Source organism: Pseudorca crassidens, chromosome 5, assembly GCF_039906515.1.
Source record: "Pseudorca crassidens isolate mPseCra1 chromosome 5, mPseCra1.hap1, whole genome shotgun sequence".
Taxonomy (NCBI): domain Eukaryota; kingdom Metazoa; phylum Chordata; class Mammalia; order Artiodactyla; family Delphinidae; genus Pseudorca; species Pseudorca crassidens.
In genome coordinates, this window is record NC_090300.1 from 95,862,793 (window position 1) to 95,888,607 (window position 25,815).

The window sequence follows — 25,815 nt, forward strand, 5'->3', positions numbered from 1 at the left end:
CACGGTGAGCCCTGAGGGGACTCAGGATGGGAAAGAAGAGGATACTGGCCCTAGATAGCTGAGGTGCACATCAAGGGAATGATTTCATTGAGCCCAGACTCTTGCATCTTCCCATACATAGAAAAGGGCTAAATTCATTAACTTAACGTGTCTTTTTTTTTTTTTTTAAGTTAACAGTGATCTTTCGATGTTCTAACTACCTGGTTTTTGTTGTAAAAACTCCTATATATCCAGGGACCTCCCTTACCTCTGCGGAGCAGTCCCTCAGAGCTACCTGAGGGGCTGTCTTCTGGACTTAAGTCCTCAGAGTCCATTGAATAAAACATAATTCTCAACTTATAGGTTGTGCATTTTTTTCCAGTTGACAAATAATTGTTCCTAATAATACTACTCCACTGTAGATGAAGATTATTCAATATTAAAATTTTATTTATAAATACACAAATAAGAGTCATTCAGGTTTGAGAAAGTCACTAAGTAAATGTAACAAAGAGCTATAGAAAGGAATCCAGGATACTAAGGCATCTTTAAAATAAAAGAAATAATAAAGACCAGCTTAGTGGAGGAAAAGGCATTTTAGTTTTAATTAAAATCTGTATTACCAATGTTGGGCAAGTAATTTACGTTTCTAAAAGTCAGTTTACTTATCTGTAAAAGAGGTTTCTTCCTGGGGAAGCAGCGAGGATGCCTCTTTCAGTTTGTAGAGTAGTCCCTCGTTATCCAGAGGGGATCGTTTCCAGGACCCTCACAGATACCAATGTCTGAGGATGCTCATGTCCCTTATGTAAAATGGTGCAGTATTTGCACCTACACATATCCTCCAGTATACTTTAAATCAGCTCTAGATTACTTATAATTTCCAATGCAGTGTAAATGCTCTGTAAATAGTCATAAATACAATGTAAATGCTATGTAAGTAGTTGCTGGTATGCAGCAAATCCAAGTTCTTTTTGGAACGTTCTGGAATTTTTTTTTAAATATTTTCCATCCCCGGTTTGTTGAATCCATGGATGTGGAACTGGTGGATACGGAAAGATGACTGTATTCCATTTTTCTGACATATTTTGAGTTAAAATATCAGGGGGAGAAGAAATGGGGGTAGGGCTTCTCTGTGAGAGGCAGTAAACATTTGCTAGATTCCAATGGTAATAATCAATTACATCAGTTCCCACATGTTTGTTTTTAACAGTTGTTAAAACAACAAAGTTAGTTAACCCATATTAACAATTGTGTATACCCTCAAGTCTATCTACAGCTCATCTTCAAAATCTGGAATAACTGGATCTGTGTTTATTGTGCATGTAAACAGGTGCTGGAAGGGGAAAAAATAATTACTGCTATGGAGGGATACTAAATAGAAAATAAATGCTTAGAGAGATCTGAGACGTTTTAAAAAATAACAGAAATTAAAGCAAGTTCCATTTCATGATATTTGAGTTAAATATCAAAGTTTTTTCATAGTTTGAAATCCTCAGGACAAATCTCTTTAAAATGTCATGGATGACAGGTTTGTAAAACTGTGTGAACCCATCATCCTCTCGAAATGTTAAACAGTGATGGTTCTAAAGAAAGTAAATGCAATTCTCTTGAATTTAATAGGAAATTTTGACGGTGGTTTTTTTAACTTAATGTACCACCACATAGAGGTCGAAAATTCTTAAAGTGAAAGGAAATAAAGAATTATGCCAGTTTATCTCTTAAAAGAGAATTAACTGGTATATGAAGAAAGAGGTAAAAGATGGATGAATGAAGAATTAGATACTTAACTGTGGTCAGAAATATTGAGAAAAAGAACTGAAGATTGAACCAAGCGTGAATAGCTGTAGATATTCACAGTTTCTCAGGCTGTGTATTGCTGTTATAAAACATGAATAATTATGTGATCACTTATTTGGCAGCTATGAAACCAGTGCATTCTTTAACCTAAGATCATAGAAAAAGAATAAGAAAAAACATTTTCAGATTTTTATCATAATCAGACCTCTCTAGTTCCATATTTCTCTGAGGTTTTCCTTCTTTTCTAATTGTGTTCGGAACTTTTGATTTTGGACTGTGGAACACATTGAAAATTTTAACATATGTTTTCTCTTACTCTTTTCTTCAAGAATAGTCTTAGAGATGTTTTCAAACCACATAAATCAAAGACCTTGAATAAAATCTATCTCACACCTTCTCTTTGATCCTATTTCCTTTGCCCTCAAATGCTCTGTCCATTTCAGAAAGTAAATGGGGTTTCAACTTTGCATTGTTCTTTTCCAATATGACTTTCAAAGACATTAAAATAATCCTTTCCACTTCACTAAAAGTGATTGTGCCCTGGGTTTTTTTTTCCCCCTTTCTCAGTTATTAAATACCCCGAATCATTACATTTTTTATGTGTTGATCTTAATTTGGGATATAGCCTCACTTATGAAATTAGTGAAAATCCTAAACTTTTTAGGGAATAAGGAATAAAGATTCCAGCCTTGAAGGGCATTGAGGTTTTCAGCATCATAACAATTTCTAACTTCTTAATTTACTGTAGTTAATTAAATCATCAACTAGACATATCCTGTTTATTGCTCTTTTGGATTAAATTAAAGCAGAAAGGAAATACAACCTAATTGGCCTTAGATAAGTTGTTACTGTTACTACAACAGTTCTCTTGGAATTCAGTAATCATAATTATGTGACTCTTAATTAGATAATTATTGTTGTGCAGTTTTTCTTGACTTAAGGGGGGAAATTCATTGGCATAATCAGCCATATCATGCTGTGTCAGAAACTTTAAATCAGAAAAAATGTTAGAGTAAGTTGTAGAGTGCTTTATTATTTATAGGAGTATAATCCCCTAGGCAACTAACAGAGGAAAAGTCTGAAAATACTCCTTGCTTTAATATTTGTTCTTTTGCGTAGTTGCCAAAGTATTGCTCTGATTTGTCAGAGTAAGACTAATGGAGGAAAGACAAGTCATCGTGCATGGGTGATTTTTCATCAAAGTAGACACCTGATAAAAGAGGCTCATGGATTTTTGGTTCTTTCAAGAATACATTTTGAATAAAATTTGAATAAATTTTTGTGTTAGCCCATCAGAGATTGAGTTTAGCCATTTCGTTTCTACTTTTCATATACAAACAAATCAAAGAAGGAGGAGAAATGAAGTGTTTCTACCATAACACATTATATGCATTCCTAGAAATTTACATATTCTGCAAAAGAGAAGAATGTGAATTTTGAGAGAAGTAGAGTTAATTAAAATAAAAATTTCTAACCAAAATGCTAACAAAAACAATGATAGGTATTTTAAGAGATAACTTGAACAAACCAGAAAGGCAGTTCAACATGGATAGAGGATACCGCAGTTACAGAGTAGAATGACTTATGGCATCAATAGAGTAGATAGAAGTGGATCTCTTAGCCAATATAGCTTTCATTGAGATGGTCACAGAGGAAGAACAACCTGCTCTGACGTTGGATCTGGCAAAGCTGAAATACTGCCTCTTGGGAGATCTGGGTTTAGGCGGCATTTGATTTTTTTACCGATAGAATTAATGAACCAGCTTTACAGTCCTCCTGGTTTTTTCATCAATGAATTAAACACATTTTTTCTCAACTTTATTCTAACTCAGCTTTTTAAATTTTGAAAATTGTAGCTTGATTGCTTTGGAGGTTACACCAGAGATTTCCAAGTAAATACATTCCAGAGCCATTTAAACAGTGTAGCGAGGGAATAAACATCTTCTTTCCTTGGCTCCCGAAGCAAATCCCAAGGACCAATATAACTTTATTTACCTTCACTGACTCTTTGTTTCTCCTCCACACCCCACACCCCGATTCTGTGCTTTTGCTTTTGTTTCTGCTTCTGGTTTCCTAAAACCTGGAAGTTATTCTTTTTTTTTTTTTTTTTTGCGGTATGCGGGCCTCTCACTGTTGTGGCCTCTCCCGTTGCGGAGCACAGGCTCCGGACGCGCAGGCTCAGCGGCCATGGCTCACGGGCCCAGCCGTGCTGCGGCATGTGGGATCTTCCCGAACAGGGGCACAAACCTGTGGCCCCGCATCGGCAGGCGGGCTCTCAACCACTGCGCCACCAGGGAAGCCCTGGAAGTTATTCTTAATTTGCCACCAATGTATGTGAATTTGGTTTTATGGCCTATTTGATGGTCTTTATCAGGCAGAGACCTATCCTGTTGGGTGAGAGATGACAGAAAATTTTGTTTGTTGGTTTCCTTGTTTATTCAAGAATACATCAGCCTTCCACTGAAAAGGTTAAGAGCATTTCGACATGCAGTTTTGTGAGCTTTTGTTCTCCATGTTTATTTTAAGTTATGACTAATGGTATAGAACTAAAGCTACAAGCTGTGCGTCTGTGTCTGTAATTGCAAAAAAGTCTTTATCTCTCATTTTGTGTTAGAAATATTCTCTTACTTCTGGAAAAATAAGTAAATTAATTAGATATAAAATCTTGTAAATTAAGGAGTTCTATATTGATTGGTTTATAAATAAGGTTTATAAAAGTCTAATATAAGGGAACATACAATTTCCTAGAGAATTAAAGACACTAAATATCTAATGCTTTAAATATGGAACTCTTAAAAAACAAAAAATACCAAAAGAACACTTTTCACTGAAAATGCCAGTTTAAAAGCATTTAAAAAAAATACACAAGAATCCCGACTTCCGTAATTAAAACAAATTTTTAGACAATTCTGACTAGTTTGAAAATGTTTTTTCACCTACCTCAGTTACTTTATTTTTTTAATTGAAATATAGTTGATTTACAATATTAAATTAGTTTCAGATGTACAACATAGTGATTCAACATTTTTATATATTCTGTTCCACTTAAAGCTATAAAATAATGGCTATATTTCTCTGTGCTGTACAATATACCCTTGTTATTTATTTATTTCATATATAATAGTTTGAATCTCTTAATCCTTACCCTATCTTGCCCCTCCCCCTTCTTTCTCCCCACTGGTAACCACCAGTTTGATCTCTATATCTGTGAGTCTGTTTCTGTTTTGTTATATTCATTCATTTTATTTTTTAGATTGCACATATAAAGGATTACATAGAGTATTTGTCGTTCTCTGTCTGACTTATTTTATGAAGGATAATGCCCTCCAGGTCCATCCACATTGTTGCAAATGGCAGAATTTCATTATTTTTTATGGTTGAGTAATATTCCTCTGTGTGTGTGTGTGTGTGTGTGTGTGTGTGTGCGTGCATGTGTGTGTACACCACATCTTCCTTAGCCATCTGCTGATACACATTTAGATTGCTTTCATATTTTGGCTATTGTAAATAATGCTACTGTGAACACTGGGGTACATGTGTCTTCACGAATTAGTGTTTTTGGTTTTTTTTGGATTTATAAACAGGAGTGGAATTGCTGGAACATATGGTGATTCTAAGCTTAGTTCTTTGAGGAAGCTCCATACTGTTTTCTAAAGGGGCTGCACCAATTTACATTTCCACCAACAGTGTATTAGTGTTCTCTTTTCTCCATATCTTTGCCAACATTTGTTATTTGCAGTCCTTTTGATGATAGCCATTCAGAAAGGTGCGAGGTGATATATCATTGTGGTTTTGATTGGCATTTCTCTGAATAGCAATGTTGAACATCCTTGCATGTGCCTGTTGGCCATCTGTATGTCTTCTTTGGGAAAATGTCTATTCAGGTCTTCTGCCCATTTTTTTAATCAGGCTGTTTTTTTTTTTTTTTTTTTAATATTGAGTTGCATGAGCTATTTATAAATTTTGGATATTAACTCCTGGTTAGTTATATCATTTACAATCATTTTCTACCATTCAGTAAGTCTTTTCATTTTGTCAGTGGTTTCCTTTGCTATGCAAAAGCTTTTAAGCTTAATTAGGTCTCATTTGTTTATTTTGTCTTTTGCTTCTTTTGCCTTAGGAGACAGATCCAAAAACATATTGCTATGATTTATGTCAAAGAGTGTTCTGCCTATGTTCTCCTCTAGCAGTTTTATGTTTTCTGCTCTTACATTTAGGTCTTTACTCCATTTTGAGTTTATTTTTGTAGATGGTATGAGAAAATGTACTAATTTCATTTTTTAACACGTAGCTGTCCAGTTTTCCTAGCACCACGCATTGAAGATACTGTCTTCTCTCCATTGTATATTCTTCCATACAAATTGTGAAAATTTTTGTTCTAATTCTGTGAAATATGCCACTGGTATAAAGAATAAAATATAAAGAATATTTTATTTTATTTTATTTTATTCTTTTATAAAGAATAAAATATCTAGGAATAAACCTACCTAAGGAGGTAAAAGACCTATACTCGGAAAACTGTAAGACATTGATGAAAGAAATCAAAGATGACATAAACAGATGGAGAGATGTACTATGTTCTTGGATGGGAAGAATCAATATTCTGAAAATGACTATACTACCCAAAGCAATCTACAGATTCAATGCAATCCCAATCAAATTACCAATGGCATTTTTCACAGAATTAGAACAAAAAATTTTACAATTTGTATGGAAACACAAAAGACCCCAAATAACCAAAGCAATCTTGAGAAAGAAAAACGGAGCTGGAGGAATCAGGCTCCCTGACTTCAGACTATACTACAAAGCTACAGTTATCAGACAGTGTGGTACTGGCACAAAAACAGAAATATAGATCAACAGAACAGGATAGAAAGCCCAGAGATAAACCCACACACATCTGGCCACCTAATCTATGACAAAGTAGACAAGAATATACAATGGAGAAAAGACAGTCTCTTCAATAAGTGGTGCTGGGAAAACTGGACAGCTACATGTAAAAGAATGAAATTAGAACACTCCCTAACACCATACACAAAAATAAACTCAAAATGGATTAAAGACCTAAATGTAGGACTGGGCACTATAAAACTCTTAGAGGAAAACATAGGAAGAACACTCTTTGACATAAATCACAGCAAGATCTTTTTGGACCCACCTCCAACAGTAATGAAAATAAAAAGAAAAATAAACAAATGGGACATAATGAAACTTAAAAGCTTTTGCATAGCAAAGAAAACCATAAATGAGACAAAAAGACAACCCTCAGAATGGGAGAAAATATTTGCAAATGAAAAAACTGACAAGGGATTAATCTCCAAAATATACAAACATCTCATGAAGCTCAATATCAAAAAAACAAACATGGGCTTCCCTGGTGGCGCAGTGGTTTGAGAGTCCGCCTGCCGATGCAGGGGACACGGGTTCGTGCCCCGGTCCGGGAAGATCCCACATGCCACGGAGCGGCTGGGCCCGTGAGCCATGGCTGCTGAGCTTGCGCGTCCGGAGCCTGTGCTCTGCAACGGGAGAGGCCACAACAGTGAGAGGCCCGCGTACCACAAAAAAATAAATAAAAAATAAAAATAAATAAATAAAGTCTATTTTGTCTGATATGAGTACAGTATGTCCCCTACATACACCTTCAGAGATGCAAACATGTGTTTGCATGTCCAGTCATGTAAATTAGTTCACGTGTCTGGTGTACGTTGTCACGTGCGTGCGTTCTCTACAAGTGGTTGTGATTTTGTGTACTTTGCTGTACAGTACTGTATAGAGTACAGTAGTATAGCATCTTTATTTCAAGCTCAGGATGTCCAGGAGCAAGCGTAAAAGCAGCAGTATATACTGATTATGTTAGTTGGGTACCTAGGCTACCTTTGTTGGACTTACGAACAAATTGGGCTTCTGAACACTCTCTCAGAACTGAACTCGTTCGTATGTAGGGGACTTACTGTATTGCTACTCCACTTTCTTGTCGTTTGCATTTGCATGAAATATTTTTTCATCTTCGAACACTTTCATTTTTTGTGTGTCTTTAGCTCTGAAGTGAGTGTCTTGTAAGCAGCATATAGATAGGTCTTGATTATTTTATCCAATCAGCCAACCAATGTCTTTTGATTGGAGCATTTGGTCCATTGACATTTAATGTAATTATTGATTGGTATGTGCTTATTGCCATTTTATTACTTGTTTTCTGGTTGTTTTCTGTTCTTCTTTCTGTTTCTTTCTTTGTGATTTGATGGTTTTCTTTAGTAGTATGCTTGTGATTCTTTCTTTCTAGTTTTTGTGTATCTATTGTAGGTTTTTGATTTGTGTTTACTGTGGGGTTCGTGTATGCAGATCTATAACTATATCTACTTGTTTTAAACTGGCAGTCATTTACATTCAAGCAGATTCTAAAAGAGCTACATTTTTTACTCCCCTTGAGGTAAAATTTTGGTGTCATATTTTACATCTTCATGTTTATAACTTTACTGATTATTATAGTTATACTTGATCTTATAGTTTTTTCTCTTTTAATATTTACACTAGCTTATTTAAGTGGTTGATCCTCAGCCTTACTATATATTTGCCTTTAATAGTGGGAATTTTCCTTTACTACAGATACTTACTGTTATATCCCCTTCCTTTCCAGTTAGAAAAGACCATTGAGGGTTGGTTTAGTATTGATGAACTAATTTAGTTTTTGCTTGTCTAAGAAGTTCTTTATCTCTCCTTCAATTCTAAAAGATAATCTTTCAGGGTAGAGTATCCTAGGTTGCAGGTTTTTTTCCAGGACTTTGAATATATCTTGCCACTCCCTCCTGGCCTGCAAAGTTTTTGCAGAAAAATCAGTGTATAGCCTTATGGGGGTTCCTGGGTATATGACTCTTTGTTTTTCCCTTGCTGTCCTTAGAATACTCTCTTTATCTTTAACTTTTGCCATTTTAATTATGATATGTCCTGGTTTGGGTCTGTTTGGGTTCATCTTGTTAGGGACCTTCTGTGCTTCCTGGACCTGGTTATTAGTTTCCATCTTCAGATTCAGGATGTTTTCAGCCATAATTTTATCAAATACATTTTCTACTCCTTTCTTCCTCTCTTCTTCTGAGACCCCTATAATGCGAATGTTGGTATGCTTGATGTTGCCTCTTAGGTCCCTTAAACTGTTATCTTTTTAAAATTTGTTTTTCCTTTTGCTGTTCTGGTTTGGTGATTTCCAGTATTCTGTCTTCCAGATCACTATTCATTCTTCTGAATCACCTAGCCTGCTATTATTTCCTTCTAGTGTGTTTTTCATTTCAGTTATTTTATTCTTCAGTTCCGACTGGCTCTTTTTTAAAAAATATTTTTTAGTTCTTTGTTAAAATTCTTACTGTGTTCATCTATTCTTGTCCCAAGTCAGTTAGCATTCTCACTACTAATGCTTTGAACCCTTTATCTGGAAAATTGTTTATTTATGTTCATTAGTTGTTTTTTCAGGGCCTTTGTTTTGTTCTTTCAATTGAAACAAATTTCCTCTGTCTTCTCATTTTGCTTAACTTTCTCTGTCTCTATGAAATTAGGTGAAACAGTTTCCTATTCCAGTCTTGAAGGGGTGTCCTCGTATGGGAGCATCCTTATATAGTCTGTGTGTACCCAGTGGCTTTGGTGCGAGAGCTGGATCTGATGTGAGCATGCGTCATATCTTTCCCCAGGGTTTGCTGGCAGGTATCACCTTGGTAGGAGGTGGGGCTGAGGATGGAGAGGATAGGACCAGAGTCAAGTGTAAGCCAGGCCTTCTCCTCTACTCAGTGTGCCCAGTGGCCAGCACCACCCTATTGGGGGTGGGCTCTAAGTTGCTGGAGCAGAAGCCATGAGGGTCAGCCCTGAGGTGGCTGTGTTCCCTTTAAAATTTGTGTTCTTCCCACTCCCAGCACTGGCTGCCTTGTCCCAGAGGGGAGCAGTGCTGGATCAATAAGGGCTGTTGCAGGTGCTTGGGGTGGGTCTGGGTATGAGCTTTGGTGGCCCCAGCTACAGTCAGAGCCCAGAACTGCTTTTGATGGCTGCCTCCTTAGGCGCTGTAATGGCTGCCCCTACACTGTTCAGAAACTGATCCGTGTCTGTGCTGGTCCCGCCCCTCACAGTGGAGCCCTCTCCTTGACGGTGGCAGTGCTTACTCCAGTGTGGAGCTGCATCGTGAAACAAGCAGGGCCAGAGTAGGCCCTTGGCTGAGGCCGGGGCGCCCATTGGGCGGTCATGGGAAACTGGCCAGCATCCCACGCAGTTTCAGTCTACCTCTGCTCTATTTTAGGAGTAAGCAAGCATATGTGTTCCTCCTGAGTGGAGTCCAGGCTTCCCCCAGCCCTTCTGTTAGTCCTACCAGCTCTAACCAGCCAAGGGGACTTGTCTTCATGGTGTTGGACCCCAGGGCCGTGTGCGCAATCTGTTGCTCAAACCGTTCACTCTGTAGGGAGGTTCTCTGCCCATGTAATCCCCCTCCTCTTTTGAGTACCCTCCCTGTGGTGCAGGTCCCAACCTGATCACTTCTCTTCCCTTTCCCCATTCTTTGTGGTTCTTTCTTATAGCCTTGATTGTGTAAGAGTCTTTCTGCCAGTCTCCAGTTAGTTTTTACTGAAAATTGCTCCATGTACAGATGCATTTTTGTTGTGTTCCTGGGGAGAGGTTAATTCCGTGTCCTCCTACTCCACCATCTTGATCTATCTCCTTTGGGTTTGACAGTTTTGGTTTTAAAACAGCTATATGCATTTACCTTGTCTTATCTGTGTGATTTTTATTTAAACTTCCTAAACATATTATATACATTCTATACTTCTGGTATATCAATCAGATAAATAACATCATTCCTACAAAATGTTTAAGAATTTTAGGGGACAGAGATCAAGATGGCAAAATTGGAGGACGTGGACTCACCTCTTCCCACAAATGCATAAAAAAAGTATATCTACATGAGGAACAGTTCTCACAGAATACCTGCTGAAAGCTGGCAAAAACACTCATATAACCAAAATTGCAACAAAGATCATCACATAACTGAGTAGAACAAAAGAAAAGAAAAGAAAAGAAAGAAAAAGGAATCAGTACATGGCCTGCACCTCTGTGAGGGAGCTGTGAAAGAGAAAATGTTCCCTCACCCTCGGAACTCCCTTGAATGGCTAGAGGATTGGCCAAGACAGAAAGGGAGCTTCAGAGGCTCAGAGGAGAGTGCAGCACCTGGATTGCGGCAGGCAGAACAGAGAGAGACCAGTGCAGAGGGTCTTGGCCACCTCCCTGCAGTCCCCAGCCTGAGGTGTGCGTCTGCTGGTGTGTACGGGGGCTGGGAGCTGAAACTCGGGCTTCAGAGCACAGACTCAGGGAGAGGACTGGGGTTGGCTGCATGGAGACAACCTGAAGGGGCTGGAGTGTGGTCTGAGCTGCAATGGGGGCGTCCGCAGGACTGAGCCTAGGTCTGCTATAGGATCCCAATTTTTAACACAAGTGCTGAAGGGAGGCGTGGACCCCAGACATAGCGGCCTCATTCTCGGTGTGCTCACAGGAGGCATGGCTCCACCTCTACGAGACCTGGGAGCACCCAGGCACTGGCAGGTTGCCCACACATGGAGAGGCTGAAATCTGAGCCATCTCCTAGTGGCTGTGCTGCCCCCGGATTTACGTGCTGCCAGCAGCTTTGTAAGCTCAGTGCCTGTGGGACATCTGAGCAGATTACTGGTGCCCCCGTGGCAGGGGCAGAGCCGGGGTTAGCAGCTGTGGGCTTTGCGGGAGTACGCATGTGGAGGCAGGGCTGGGGTGCGGTCTGATTCTGTAGCTCCTGGCAGGGGGTCCAGGTGCATGACTATGGAGGTCCTGGTACCTGACTTCAGCAGATCTGTGCCAACAAATCTGCACTGGTGGCTGTGTGAGCACAGTGCCTGAGGGACACCTGGGCTGATTGCCTGCATTCCCATGGTTGAAGTGGGGCCAGGGGCAGTGCCAACAACAGTGTATTTTGTGAGCCCACACAGCTGGGGGTAGGCGACACCATAGAGTGCACTTCCTGGTGGACAGCTCCTGTGGAGGAATACCCAATGGTTCCTCTCCCAGCAGAAGTGTTCCAGTCCTGCCTGCCTCACACCACAGCTCAGAAATGGCTCTGGGGGCTTCTGCTCCAACAATCAGGGAGCAGACCCTGCACTCGACGGGGCTGTGACAGCCACAGAGCAAAGAGGAGGCCCCACTCAACATCCAGTGCAAGCTCTGGTCATCACAACACTGATCACACCCCTTATCAAAGGGGTGATGGCCAGCACACACTGAGGAAAGACATGACAGGCATCCATACTGAAAACAACCCTTATACCAACAATATTAATTTGAACAGACTGATCGCTAGAAGTGAAATAGAATCTGTAATTTAAAAAACTCCCTGCAAAGAAAAGTCTCAAGATCAGATGTCTTCACTGGGGAATTCTATCAAACATACAAAGAAGAACTTATACCAATTCTTCTCAAACTCTTCCAAAAGATTGAAAAGGGGTGAACACTTCCAAAGTCATTCTATGAAGCTGCCATCACCCTGATATCAAAACAAGACAGGCAGTACCAAAAAAGAAAATTGTGGGCCGATATTGATGAATACAGATGCAAAAATTCTCAACAAAATATTAGCAAACTGAATCCAGCAACGCATAAAAAAGATCATACACTACGACCAAGTTGGATTCATCCCAGGGTCACAAGGATATTTCAACATACGCAAATCAATCGATGTGATATACCACATCGACTAAAGAAAAGACAGAAAACACATGATCATCTCGATAGGTGCAGAAAAAACACTTGATAAATTCAACATCCATTCATGATAAAAACTTCAAAGTGGTTATGGAGGGAACTTATCTCATCATAATAAAAGCTATTTATGACAAACCCACAGCCAACATAATACTCAATGGTGAAAATGAAAGCCTTCCCACTAAAATCTGGAACAAGACAAGGATGCCCACTCACACTAGTTCTATTCAACATAGTATTGGAAGTCCTAGCTACAGCAGACAAACAAGGAAAAGAAATAAAAAGTATCCAAATTGGAAGGGAAGAGGTAAAATTGTCCTTATATACAGATAACATGATACTATATATAGAAAACCCTAAAGGTGCCACACAAAACTACTAGAACTGATAAATGAATTCAGCAAGGTAGCAGGATACAAGATTAACATACAGAAATCTGTTGCATTCCATTACACTAGCAATGAAATATCAGAAAAAGAAAGTTAAAAAAAAGTCCAGTTTAAAATTGCATCAAAAAATACTTAGGGGACTTCCCTGGTGGCACAGTGGTTAAGAATCCACCTGCCAATGCAGGCAACACAGGTTTGATCCCTGCTCCAGGAAGGTCCCACATGCCGTGGAGCAACTACTAAGCCTGTGCACCACAACTACTGAGCCCATGTGCTACAGCTACTGAAGCTGCACGCCTAGAGCCCATGCTCCACAACAAGAGAAGCCACAGCAATGAGAGGCCTGCACACCACAATGAAGAGTAGCCCCCTCACCGCAACTGGAGAAAGCCCGCACGCAGCAACAAATACCCAATGCAGCCAAAAATAAATAAATAAAATATATAAATGTATAAAAAAATACTTAGGAATAAACCTGACCAAGGAGGTGAAAGACTATAATGCTGAGAAGTATTAAACATTAATAAAGGAAATTGAAGATGATTCAAAGAAATAGGATGCTATCCCATGCTCTTGGATTGGAAGAATTAATATAGTTAAAATGGCCATACTGACCAAAGCAATCTACAGATTTAATGTGATTCCTATCCAAGTAACTGTGACATTTTTCACAGAACTAGAACAAATTATTCTAAAATTTCTATGGAGCCACGAAAGACCCAGAATTGCCAAAGCAATCCTGAGTAAAAAGAACAAAGCTGGAAGCATAACCCTTTCAGACTTCAGACAATACTACAAAGCTACAGTAGTCAAAAGAGCATAGTACTGGCACAAAAACAGACATATAGATCAATAGAACATAATAGAGAGCCCAGAAATGAACCCACATACCTAAGGTCAATTAATCTTTGACGAAGGAGGCAAGCATATCCAGTGGAGAAAAGACAGTCTCTTCAGCAAGTGGCATTGGCAAAGCTGGACAGCTGCATGTTAATCAGTGAAGTGAGAACATTCCCTCACATCCTACACAAAAATAAATTCAAAATGGCTTAAAGACATGACATCATAAAACTCCTAGAGAGAACATAGGCAAAACATTCTCTGACATAAATCATAGCAATGTTTTCTTAGGTTAGTCCCCCAAGGCAATAGAAATAAAAGCAAAGATAAACAAATGGGACCCAATCAAACTTATAAGCTTTTGCACAGCAAAGGAAACCATAAACAAAATGAAAAGACAACCTACAGACTGGGAAGGAATATTTGCAAACGATGCAACCAACAGGGCTTAATTTCCAGAATATACAAACAGCTCATACAAGTCAACAACAAAAAACAAACAACCCAATCAATAAATAGGCAGAAAACCTAAACAGATATTTCTTCGAAGAAGACATACAGATGGCCAATAGGCACATGAAAAAATGTTCAACATTGCTAATTATTAGAGAAATTCAAATCAAGATCACAATGAGGTTTAACTTCACACCAGTCAGAATGGCTATTATTAAAAGTCTACAGTTATGCTGGAGAGGGTGTGGAGAGAAAGGAACCCTCCTACACTGTTGGTGGGAATGTAAATTGGTGCAGCCACTATGGAAAACAGTATGGAGGTTCCTTAAAAACTAAAAATAGAGTTGCCGTATGATCCTGCAATACCACTCCTGGGTACATATCCAGAGAAAACTCTAATTCTAAAAGATACATGCACCCCAGTGTTCATAGTAGCATTATTTACAGTAGCCAAGACATGGAAGTAACCTAAATGTCCATTGACAGATGAATGGATAAGGAAGATGTGGTATATATACATGATGGAATGCTACTCAGCTATAAAAAAAATGAAATAATGCCATTTGTAGTAACATGGATGGACCTAGAGATTATCATATTAAGTGAAGTAAGTCAAACGCAGAAAGACAAATATCATATAATATCACTTATTTGTGGAATCTAAAATATGATACAAATAAACTTACTTACAAAATGGAAACAGACTCACAGACACAGAAAAATTTATGTTTACCAAAGGGTAACAGGGGAGGAATAAATTAGAAGTTTGAGATTAGCTGATACAAACTGCTCTGTATAAAATAAACTGTATAGTACCAGGAACTGTACTTAATATCCTGTAATAAAGCATAATGGAAAAGAATAGGAGAAAGAAATACATATGTATAACTGAATCTCTTTGCTGTACACCAGAAACTAATACAACATTGTAAGTCAACTATACTTCAATAAAAAAGAATTTTAGAAAAACATATTCTTTAAATTAAATACTAATTTCAATGATTTTTATATCAATAGTAATTATCTTCTGGATGCAACAGCTGAAAATATAATTTTTCAGGATTTTAGTTATTTTTAAAATATCAGATTTATATTTTCTTGTCATTAATTGATAGTTCTTTGGACTTGAATAATTTCTAAGCAAGATAAAATACTGAAAAATTGGTCATCATTCATGGTTTTACTATATATATACATTGTTTTAATATATAATGCATATTTAATATAATATATGTGTATTTTACATATATAATATATTATATATTCCTGTGTTTTTTAATTTGATATGTTATAGAGTTGCTGTACCTTTGTGTGAGAATACTGTGATATGCCATTCAGATCTTCTTTTAGGAATAAAATGTTTATTCATCTAGGAGCAGAGAGTGCTAATAAAAGAAGACCCTTATCCCATTTGGAGGAGTGCCCCAGTTAAAGAAACCTGACTTGCCCTTGGTCACATCTTCCAGAGGCAGCTTATATTCAATGACTAATCAAACATGGGCATAAGAAAGTCCCTTTTATCAATTTGGACATCTCTCAATGGCTATCCCAGTCCTGAGATGTGTGGTCACCTGTGGCCTTCGTAATACTTGCATCCCAGCTCTACTTCTCCCCCTGCTCAGTACTGCTTCCTTCCCCCTACTTCCACAGGTCTTGATCCTAAAAGCACTCCTTGATAATTGTTGTGCATGCTCATCTCCATTTCATATTCTCATATGCTTTTCCTTTATGCATTGTTACAGGATATTGAATATAGTTCCCTGTACTATACAGTAAGACCTTGTTGTTTATTTTACATAGAGTAGTTTGTATCTGCTAACCTCCAACTTCTAATCTATTCCTCCCCCACCCCCTTTCCCCTTTGGTCACCATAAATTTGTTTTCTATGTCTGCTTCTGGGGAATCCAGACTAGGGCACTTTGGGTCTATCTATATACCTACCTACTTGTTATCTTTATCTTCATTATCTATTGATCTATCGATCTAGCTATCCATCCATCCACTCTAAGAAAGTGTAAAAAGGATGTGTGCACCTATAAAATTTTTGATATACCAAATGCTTGTAACAGTTCTCATTACCTATTCTCTAGTTCTCTGAAATAAAAATCAGTTATTTCATTACAAGTTGTAATGTGCATGAGTGATTACGGGTCTGTGAGCAATAGTGCCAAATTTTTTGACTGTATATTTAAGATTATGAGATGTGTTTTTGTTTATCAAGAAAAAATATGAGCTAATTGGTCTTATAGAAACATGTGCTGATGTAGAACAGGCTGTACCTCGGTAAATCTTGAGAATGTAGCAGAGAGTTTTACCGAGGAAACTGCAGTCAGTGATGTGAGTATGATACTTGGCAGAAACTTTTGAAAACAGTGTAGACAGAATTCTTTGGCACCTAAGCAACAATTCAGGAAGGATGACCAATGTTAATGACAACTAAGCAAACCTTTCTTATTTACCAGTCTCTGTCAAAGGAGGGCTATTGAGCAGTATTCATTTTTCAAAAGACAGAAAATAGATGCAGTTGGCCGAGGCTCCAACTCTGATTTATTTATTACCCTTTTGCACATATCATATAAATTCAGAACTTTATGACTATCACCATTTTTATTGGAATCACTAGCAGTAGCTTTATAATTTCTATTAACCCAAGTTTCTTCATTGCATGATCTCTGTTTATCACTTCTGCTTCATCTCTTGTGCTCTTCTTTCTGTCACACCCTGCCACCAACCCCACAAACCACCAATGTCACTTCTGTTGGTAAAATACTCTGTGCTCTTGCTTCAATACAGTCAAGTGGTTAAGAGGGTAGACCCTGCATTCGGTCCAGCCCTACATGTTTTCTGCCACTTCCAAACTGTGTGTCTACAGTCAGTTACTTTCCCACCTTGTGCCTCAGTTTCCTCAACTGAGAACAATGTTAGTACCTCACTTGGATGTGGAAAGATTAAGTGGAGAGTGCTTGGTTCATAGTAGCTTACATACTGTTTGGTGCTGTGTTATTTGGTAGAAATTACATATTCTTGTTTAGGGGCTGTTCTGTTCCGTTTTGCTCTCCAAACCTATTACTGTGATTGAGAGTATAGTAAATGTGTGTACTTAAACATTTCAAGTTCTACTTTATGAATATGTATGATATGTATGAATATGTATGATAAAAGGATTCATTTTGATAGAGTACTTGCACATGTAGATTACTGCGTAACTGTTGAGAAATTAATGAAAATTTTATTTAAAATGTTCCTGTTGCCTGGAGACAACACAGATGCTTGAAAGTATCTCTACAAATGTTGCATTGAACAACTGAGGTTTATGTGTGGATTTGTTTCTTCCTATAAAAAAAATTAGATGTGTAGAAGGCCCCAAGAAAAGTCTCTTTCCTTGTACCTTGACTGGTTCACTACAGGGAGAACATTCTGGAATTCTCTGGTAATCAGGCTTAGGTGTGATTCAAGAAGAGGGGCTGACCTGTGTGAGGAGACTGAAATGCTAGTTCACATTCAGTTCCTCACTCTGGCTGTTATTACCACTAACGGAAATGCTGTGTGCCCAGCCCAGCTGCTGTGTCCGTATCTCTCTCAAACTGCAGAAAGGCTGCAGGAAGTCTTTAGAAAAGTAGATATTTGTTTTTCCAGGGATTAATGGCACCCTCCTTTGTCTAAGTAATGGATCTTACATGGTATATTTTAAACTTATTGAGCATTACTTAATTCCTATGATGCAGGCCAACAATGTGATTAAAGCTGATTTGCACTAGATCATTTGTCAGATTACTTGGTTACCAGTTAGCCTCCCCAGGTACAAATTTCCACTTCTAAGCACTAAAAATAGCATCTTTACAGAATCCTAAAAAATGCACACTGTAAACCAGTTGCCACATCCAAAAATGAAATTATTCAAGTATTTTATTTGCAACTGAATGTTTGACCGTTGTGGGAAATAGCAACGTAACAAATATGGGGAAATGTTTTGGACGTAATTTTTGCTCTTTTGACACTTAATTTGCTGTCATACATTGACTTCAAAACACTCAGAATCCCAAAACATTCCCTTCATTTGTTTGTTTTCCTTGATTCCATGTTAGCTTTCCCTGACTTCCCACAGACACTGCATTCTATTCACTTTTCTTCACATCTAAATTTTTATTTTCCTAATTCCTGTGGGAAAAAGTGAACAAACCAACATAGCATGCATCAGTTAACCAAAAGACCACCCAAATGTGATTATATATACATATAAATATATAAAGCCCAAGACTAGCATTTGTTTTTTTCTGCTCACTCAGCAAATCAGTCAATATATCCTCATATTGATTATTTTCTTGTCATTCTTTCTCAACTGTCTTGGTCTGGGCCTCATCGTTCCCTGCCCATGTTATTGCAATAGCTTCGTAACAGGTCCCTCTGTCTCTGGTTTATCCCCTCACTAGGTTCTTCTATTCAGCATGGCCAGTATAATTCTCCACTTTCATCATGTCATTTTTTTGCTTAAAACCTGACAATGCCTATTATTTATTTATCCTAATGAAACTTTTCAACCCTTCTAACTTAAAGTCAAATACTGAGTTCTGGCCAGCAGAGTGTGGCCAGAGTGCCCATCTCCATGCCTGGACCACAAGACCTTCCACACTACATGCTTCCTCTCTTCCATCATCTGTTGACTGAATGTAGGCAATCCAGTGGAGAACTTGGAGGTGATAGGGGATGGAAGAACCAATAAAAGAGTAGGGTCTTTGAATAACTTCATGGTGCAGAGCTTCTTGCCCCCAAATCCCACTCTTGCCATTGGACTCTTATGTAAACCAGAAAGAAAATTCCATTGTGTGAAGACAGTGAAGTTGTTTGGGGTATTTGTTGAAGCAGTTAGCCGGTTATCCTAATATGTATCAATTTTGCAATAACAGTGTTATCAGTGCAAATCAAGATTAATGAACTTGCTGGGAGGTTATTATTTGGATTTGGGACTTTTTATGCACAGTTTTTTCATTAGTTCCTTCTATATGGCTTTTGAATATAATTGTCTTTTTACTTTTATAATTCTTTAAGCAAGTAATATTTAATACTGTTTTAGAGCATTCGAAAATGTCTGTTCATTTGTTCATTCGTTCATGGATGCAACAAACATTTATTTAGCATCTATTTTGTCCTAGGAACAAAGAAGAAGAGAAAAAAGTTATCTTCAATATACTTTTAAAAAGTTAATGGTATATTACAGTCTTATCCTGAGCCCATTTACTACTTAATTTTTACACTCAGTGTAAAACCTCAACATTACCACTCTTCTCAGGGTTCCAAGGGATTAGAATCATTTTCAGTTCTTATCTGAGACACCCAGAATTGTTCTGTTGCCTGATTCTTCCTAGAGTTTGATGGTAGTGGAAGAGTTTTTGTTTGTTTGTTTTTCATTATTCCTTCTGAAGGAAAAATTCTCTTTTACTGAATTCCCACCCTTGTACAAAATCAGTATAGGTTTTCTTTTGCAAGCACCCATTACTTTAGGCATTCCTTTTCATGGCTTGAGAACTTTGATGGCAATACCTTAGTAAAGAAAGCACCTCCCATCACTCCTAGAAGCTGAGTCTTTGTTGGGTAACTAGGTCTAGGGACAGAAGAAGGAAATCACATCTTCTGACATGGTCCAGGACTGAAAGAGTGTGTCATTCTTGGCCAGTTCTTTTTCAACCATTCTTCTCTCTGCCATCTGATAAAGTCTGTCTTGTATCTGAGGGCTTAAAAATGACATTTACTAGCTCCCCACTATGGAATTCACATTTTGGACAAGTACAGGGATGTCAAGAAGGTCTTGACACTTTATTTCAAAATCTTGTTTTGCTTCCCAATAGCACCAGTGGCTCATTCTTTGCATTTCCTGCTATAGGAAAATATATATGCCAAGAGCTTTAGATTTGACTCCTGGGTTACTTAAAATGCGAATTAACAGGTAAGCTTGGTCAATGCCATTCTCAGGTGTGTGTAAGAGCGTTAAACAATCCCTGATAATATCTTTCATAACCTTTCTGAGTGAGTAGGGGTTGAGGCATGTCAAGAAAGGTCAAGAAAGGGGAGAGGGAGGTTAAAAAGAAGCCTGATATTTGGTTTCTGAGCCTGGCTCTGGAACCAGATCTAACATATATACACTACCAAACATAAAATAGATAGCTAGTGGGAAGCAGCCGCATAGCACAGGGAGATCAACTCGGTGCTTTGTGACCACCTAGAGGGGTGGCATAGGGAGGGAGGGAGGGAGATGCCAGAGGGAAGAGATATGGGAACATATGTATGTGTATAACTGATTCACTTTGTTATAAAGCAGAAACTAATACACCATTGTAAAGCAATTATACTCCAAAAAAGATGTTAAAAAACAGAACAAAAACAAAAATAAAAGCTCTAGGGACCAGTGCCAGCAACCGTAGAGACCATGCTGCTAGCCTTCTTTGTTTTTCCTATACATTAGTGGGCTCAATAAAATGATGACACTTCACGTTGTATTGTCATTGCCTGTCATTGTCATTTGTTTGTCTTCCATGTTTGAAGGAAAGGACCATGTGTTACCTTTGAATCTTGAAACAAACACATTCAATAAAGTTTTGGTGGCTAAGGGAGTGAATAAGTGAAGTGACCTCTACATTTGACCATCATTGTAGTATAATAGGATGATGTAATTGAACTATAGACTTGATCACGTATGAATCCTGTTCTCCCATTTAGGCTTTTTACAGAATAAGGGTGGAAAAGGAAGAAATTAGTAGCAAGAAAGAGGAATGAAGGGCAGGGTAGTGTAGATGGGGAGGAATGAGTGAAAGTTAATCATTAGAGAACAGAAGAGATTGCAAGGTGAGAGGAAATAAGATTTATAGATGGAGATAGAGAGAGAGCTATGGAAGAGATGAACATGTTGGTGGAATCAGCCAGTAAGCATCCAGGATTATAGTCAAGTAGTTCTCTGACCCACCAAACAGCATGTTGGGAAGATGGAGTACAGTAAACCATGGAGTTTCTCAGAGGGAAGCTGTTGCATAGATAAGAGAGTCCGATTATTCCATATTATTATTTTCCTTTCATGTTGGGAGGATGTACCAGTAACAGTTGGAGTCTCCTTTCAGCCAAATAGCTCCCATATGCTACATAATTCTGCTGCTGATTAAAATCCTATGGAAGATTCAGGTTGTATCTGGAACAATAGCAGGCTGAATTCGATTTATCAGCCTTCAGGGGAAGAAAAGATAATCAAATTTCCCCCTTCAGCAACTTTGGGACCATGCCATTTGCCGAGATGACAATGGATGTGAGTTGTACACTTTCTGTTTGTACACCTGCTTCCTGTTAATCACAAGTTCCTGGCATTTTGTGATATATTTTTCCCTATTGATATCTTATGGGCTTTGTCATTTAAAGGCAAGGGCATTTCTGTAAAAACTGTTACTGAAACATGTATGAAAAATTAGGGAGACCAGTAGGGAGACAGAGTTATGGATGATGTGAAGAAAAACAGTCTTTAGTCAGAGAAATCTGGGTTTCAGTATGCTTTTTAACGTTTTAGTATGTGACCGGGACAAGTGATTTAAGTCCTCAGAACTTTGATTCCCTTATCTGTAAAATGGGGATAATGATATTTACATCAGATGATTATTTTATGGATTAAATTACATAATTTATGTTTGGCTGTGCATTCTGGAAAAATCTAGGTAGTGAGAATTGCAAAGAACTCTCGGCTCGAAAACACCATTCAAACCCCGGCCCTCAGAGACTTGGCCAAACTTTAACATGGCTTCTAGCAGCCTAAGACCTCGTGTCCCTGGGACAACGAGCCCCCTTTGGAGTTCTTGTTTTGAAAAGCTCAGGGATGTCAGAAGAATTTACTGTTTGTTCTAGCCAACACCAGGTCTCTTCTTAGAGCATCTACTAAGAAAGTCTTGCAATTGTGAATCCTTCCTCTGAACCTTTAAGATGTAGATGTATCTTCCATAACTCAGAAGTGTCTTTCTCAAGGACCTGAAAAACATTCCTTTGAAATGTAATAATCAGGAAGGCCAGGGGCTCTATCTCCTACACTCTGGGAAGATAGGATCCTAACTTTAAGAATTGCCAGGTAGCAGAGTCAGCTGGCTGGCCTAATCATGTTTACACCGATCAGCCCTTGGTAATTTTGAGTCCCTGCTCGCTTCCCTTTTCTACACCGTCATTCTGCCTTTAAAATCCCAGTCACCACTGTGCAAATCAGAATGGAGCTCAGCTCTTTCCCCTACTGTCAGTATTTACTGAATAAAATCTGTTATCACTCTAACTAATGCCTGGCTTTGTTTCTCTTTGGAAGTAAAAGCTGGCTTTGTGGTAACACCTACCAAACCTCTGCCCCCAGGTCTCTTTTAATGGGGTGTGTGTGTGTGTGTGTGTGTGTGTGTGTGTGTGTGTGTGTGTGTTTTCCGAAGGAGAGAGTGAAGTTCAGTCTTGTCAGGAAAGGTCATGGGAAGAAATTGGGAAAATGTGAGAAGGCTGTTGTGTGTTTCCTGACTGTCTCTGGGGAATAGGCTTGAGGGTTAGTTTCTTCTCATACATTTTTCAAAGGCCAGAAATATAACTTAAACAGCTTTCATTATTTTAGCTTAAACCAAAATGGAATTTAAGGTGGATCCAGCTTAGGGCGAGGTGGGATGCAGATATTTAAAGGATGAAATTAGGGCTCTATTTCTTCCTCTAGATTATGCTGTTCAGTAAAATGCTCTGTGTTTACAGAAATGTTTTATATCTAAACTGTCCAATATGATAACCTTTGTGACTATTAAGCACTTGAAGTGTGGCTAATAGCAACTGAGGAAATGAATGTGTTAACTTAATTTTAATGACTTCAAGTGTAAAGCCACATGTGGCCGGTGGCTGCCCTGGTATAGGGCACAACTCTAAATCATGCTCTGCTTGCCTCTTCTTGGCTTTATTCTCAGGCTGTCTCCATGTGGTGTCAGTGGCTCCTGGAAACTGCAGAATTAGTTGGTCCTCAAATAATACGATCTCACAGAAGGAGAGAAAACCATCTCTTCTTCAGCAGCCTTATCCATCCCTGAGAAGGATTCGAATTGGCCTTGTTGAGGTAAGTCATGATGTGCAGGAGGGTGGACACTCATGGTCCACCCTGAGTCACATCCCGTTGTGGGCCATTCAGTTCACTGTCTTCCAGAATTGCTTCGAGTTTGAGAGAAATAGTTATCAAGTAGTGGTTAAAGCAAAAGTAGACCAACTTTTTGAGACAGGGCAAAAGTAGTGGTACCTTGTGGCCTTGGTGACAGAGTGCTGCACGTTGTTGAGGAATGGAGCATTTCTTCTTCATCACAGAGAGGGTTTGGCACCTAAAGTCCTGGTCAGGCAGCAGCAGAAACCGTACAATTTATAAAGCAGTGTCGTCAAAACAACGACAGCAGCATCCAATACGCATTCAAGGAATCTTATGTACAGAGAGCAATAAAAAGGTAGGAGAGTAAAAGACAGTAAGAGCGTGACAGGTGTTATGTGGCCCCTGCTTCATGAGCACATGACAGACACTCTTCAGGAATGCTCAGAACAGTAGAGGGTATCTGATAGGCATCCGGAATACCTGTGAGTAAAGGTGGGAGTTAAATACAGGAAATAAGGCTTTACTATTAATGTGACAATAGCTGTGTTCAAGGGCTGGTAATGCTGAAGTATTTGAATTACGTATTTAAGCACTTGGAACTATTAGGTGCTCAAATTTTACCTGCCAGTACCAGTGTATGCACGTACACAAACACAGCCTACATTCATTCCTCCTTGAATAAGTACACAGTTTTTCTGTGCTTTATCGAAGTTGGTGGTATGAAGAGACATGCTAGAGTTAACTTCAGGATTTAGCATATCCTTTAGAACTCTGAGGGTTCATTTTCTGAAACCATAAGAGTTAGAAAAATCCACTGTTGAGAATGTTGGAAGCAAATCTATAGACCAGGACTAACATTCAGCATTGTACAACATATAGCCATATCTTCTATTAAAATATAAAATGATTTTGGATGGACCTGTTATATATAGCAACTTTCCTGAGTCTCTCAAGTTTCCTCCTACCCCTTATTGCTTAAGGCACTTCTGCCTCTTGCCACAATCCAGCAATGGAAGTGTTGAGTCTCAACACGGGCAGGGGCCTCCGGGACCAAGGCACTCTAAACCAGCTTATGTTCACATTTGTTAGTGGTCTTGCCATTCATTTTCTCTAAAATCCCAATTGCTAAGCACCATCTTTGGCTCCTCAGGAAAACCCACAATGACCATTCATGTTCCACTAGCGTTTTATTTTGCTTGTGTTTATTCATCCACCTAAGTTGTTACTGATTTGCTGATTACATAACTTTTACATCCTCTTGTGATCAAACAGTAATGGAAATTTTAAGATATGTTGCCTCGTTTTAGGGAAGCTATAAAGTCTTTGCTTTATATCAGATGAATATATTAAGAAAAAGGTGTTAAAATTTGATTTTGTAATGATAGAACGCACAGAATCTGAAAAGAAATGTTGCAAGTGTGCCAGGAGACTGTGTCTTTTCTAAAGAAAACTGCCATTGGTAGCTGTAAGTTAGATAGTCATGATTAAAAATTTATGAGTGCATAGGGGGCACAAGCAACTGGGACGAAAACTGTGATCCATAGGCGCCATCACTTCCAATATAATTGCCTCAAGTCCTTGCCTTACAGGTGAACACGTGGTTCACCGGTAGAGAAATCTGTGTCCTGACTGGCTGAGGGTGCTCATTTTCTGTCAGGAATTCATATGCCAATGGTTTGGGCTTTCCTTCAGGAAATGAATATTCACCTTCTTTACCACAAAACCAATTTCTCTCCATGGTTTTATCTTTATGATATATAAATCGGTATCTTGTCAAATACACACACACACACACTTTGCATTCTAGTTATTGGCATACATAAGTTGATTTAGTTAGGTTATGATAAAATTGTTTATGGAGATTTCTGTGGAGGCTAAGTGATTGAAAAGTTTGGAAAAAGCTGTGGCCTTAATTCAAGGCAGTTTGGATCAATAATTCTGAAGGCAAAACTGTAGCTATTAATAAGCCTAAAACCTTGAGGGAAACAGAATTTTTCAGCTTTAGGCCATAGGGAATAAGAACACATTGTTTTGCAGTGTTTTTATGGTTTAAATTTTTGAGAGCTTCTGCAGTATAAGTCTCAACTCTTTTGCCGGGTGATAAACTCATCATGCTAGAGATGAAGCAATGAGTTCAGATAGGATTTGACTTCTTTAAACCATTTTCCCTTTTTGCTCAAATATGGATCAAAACCTAGAGAGGTGACTCTTGTTTCCTCTGCCTCATTACCCTAAAACTGTGAAGAAACTTTTGAGTTTGTAAATTACAAATGTGAATATCTCAGAGGTCAAATTTCTCTAACTCAAAATCATGTCACAGAACAATAATACATGAGCCAGCAACTCAGATCTATGTTTCTTTAGTTAGATTTGTTTACTGAGGAACATTATGGCAACGGCTATGACTTCTGAAAGTCCAACCTCAGCATTTGAGAGCATTTAATATTTAATCAAGTGGCAGAGCAGCAAACTCATTTTGAGTAAGATATTAAAAAGAAG

General features: G+C 38.4%; 1 protein-coding gene across 4 annotated transcripts in view; it reads left to right on the forward strand.

Annotated features, from left to right (window-relative positions):
• Positions 1–25,815, forward strand: part of LOC137225244 (SCAN domain-containing protein 3-like) — a 486,462-nt gene that overhangs the window by 286,484 nt on the left and 174,163 nt on the right. For 3 of the 4 annotated variants that reach the window (XM_067739001.1, XM_067739002.1, XM_067739003.1), the window contains one exon: positions 23,150–23,295. The exons of the other annotated variant lie outside the window; for it this stretch is intronic. In XM_067739001.1, coding sequence (XP_067595102.1) covers positions 23,150–23,295 — 146 coding nt within the window. The remainder of the gene's footprint in view (positions 1–23,149; positions 23,296–25,815) is intronic. 4 annotated transcript variants of the gene reach the window in all.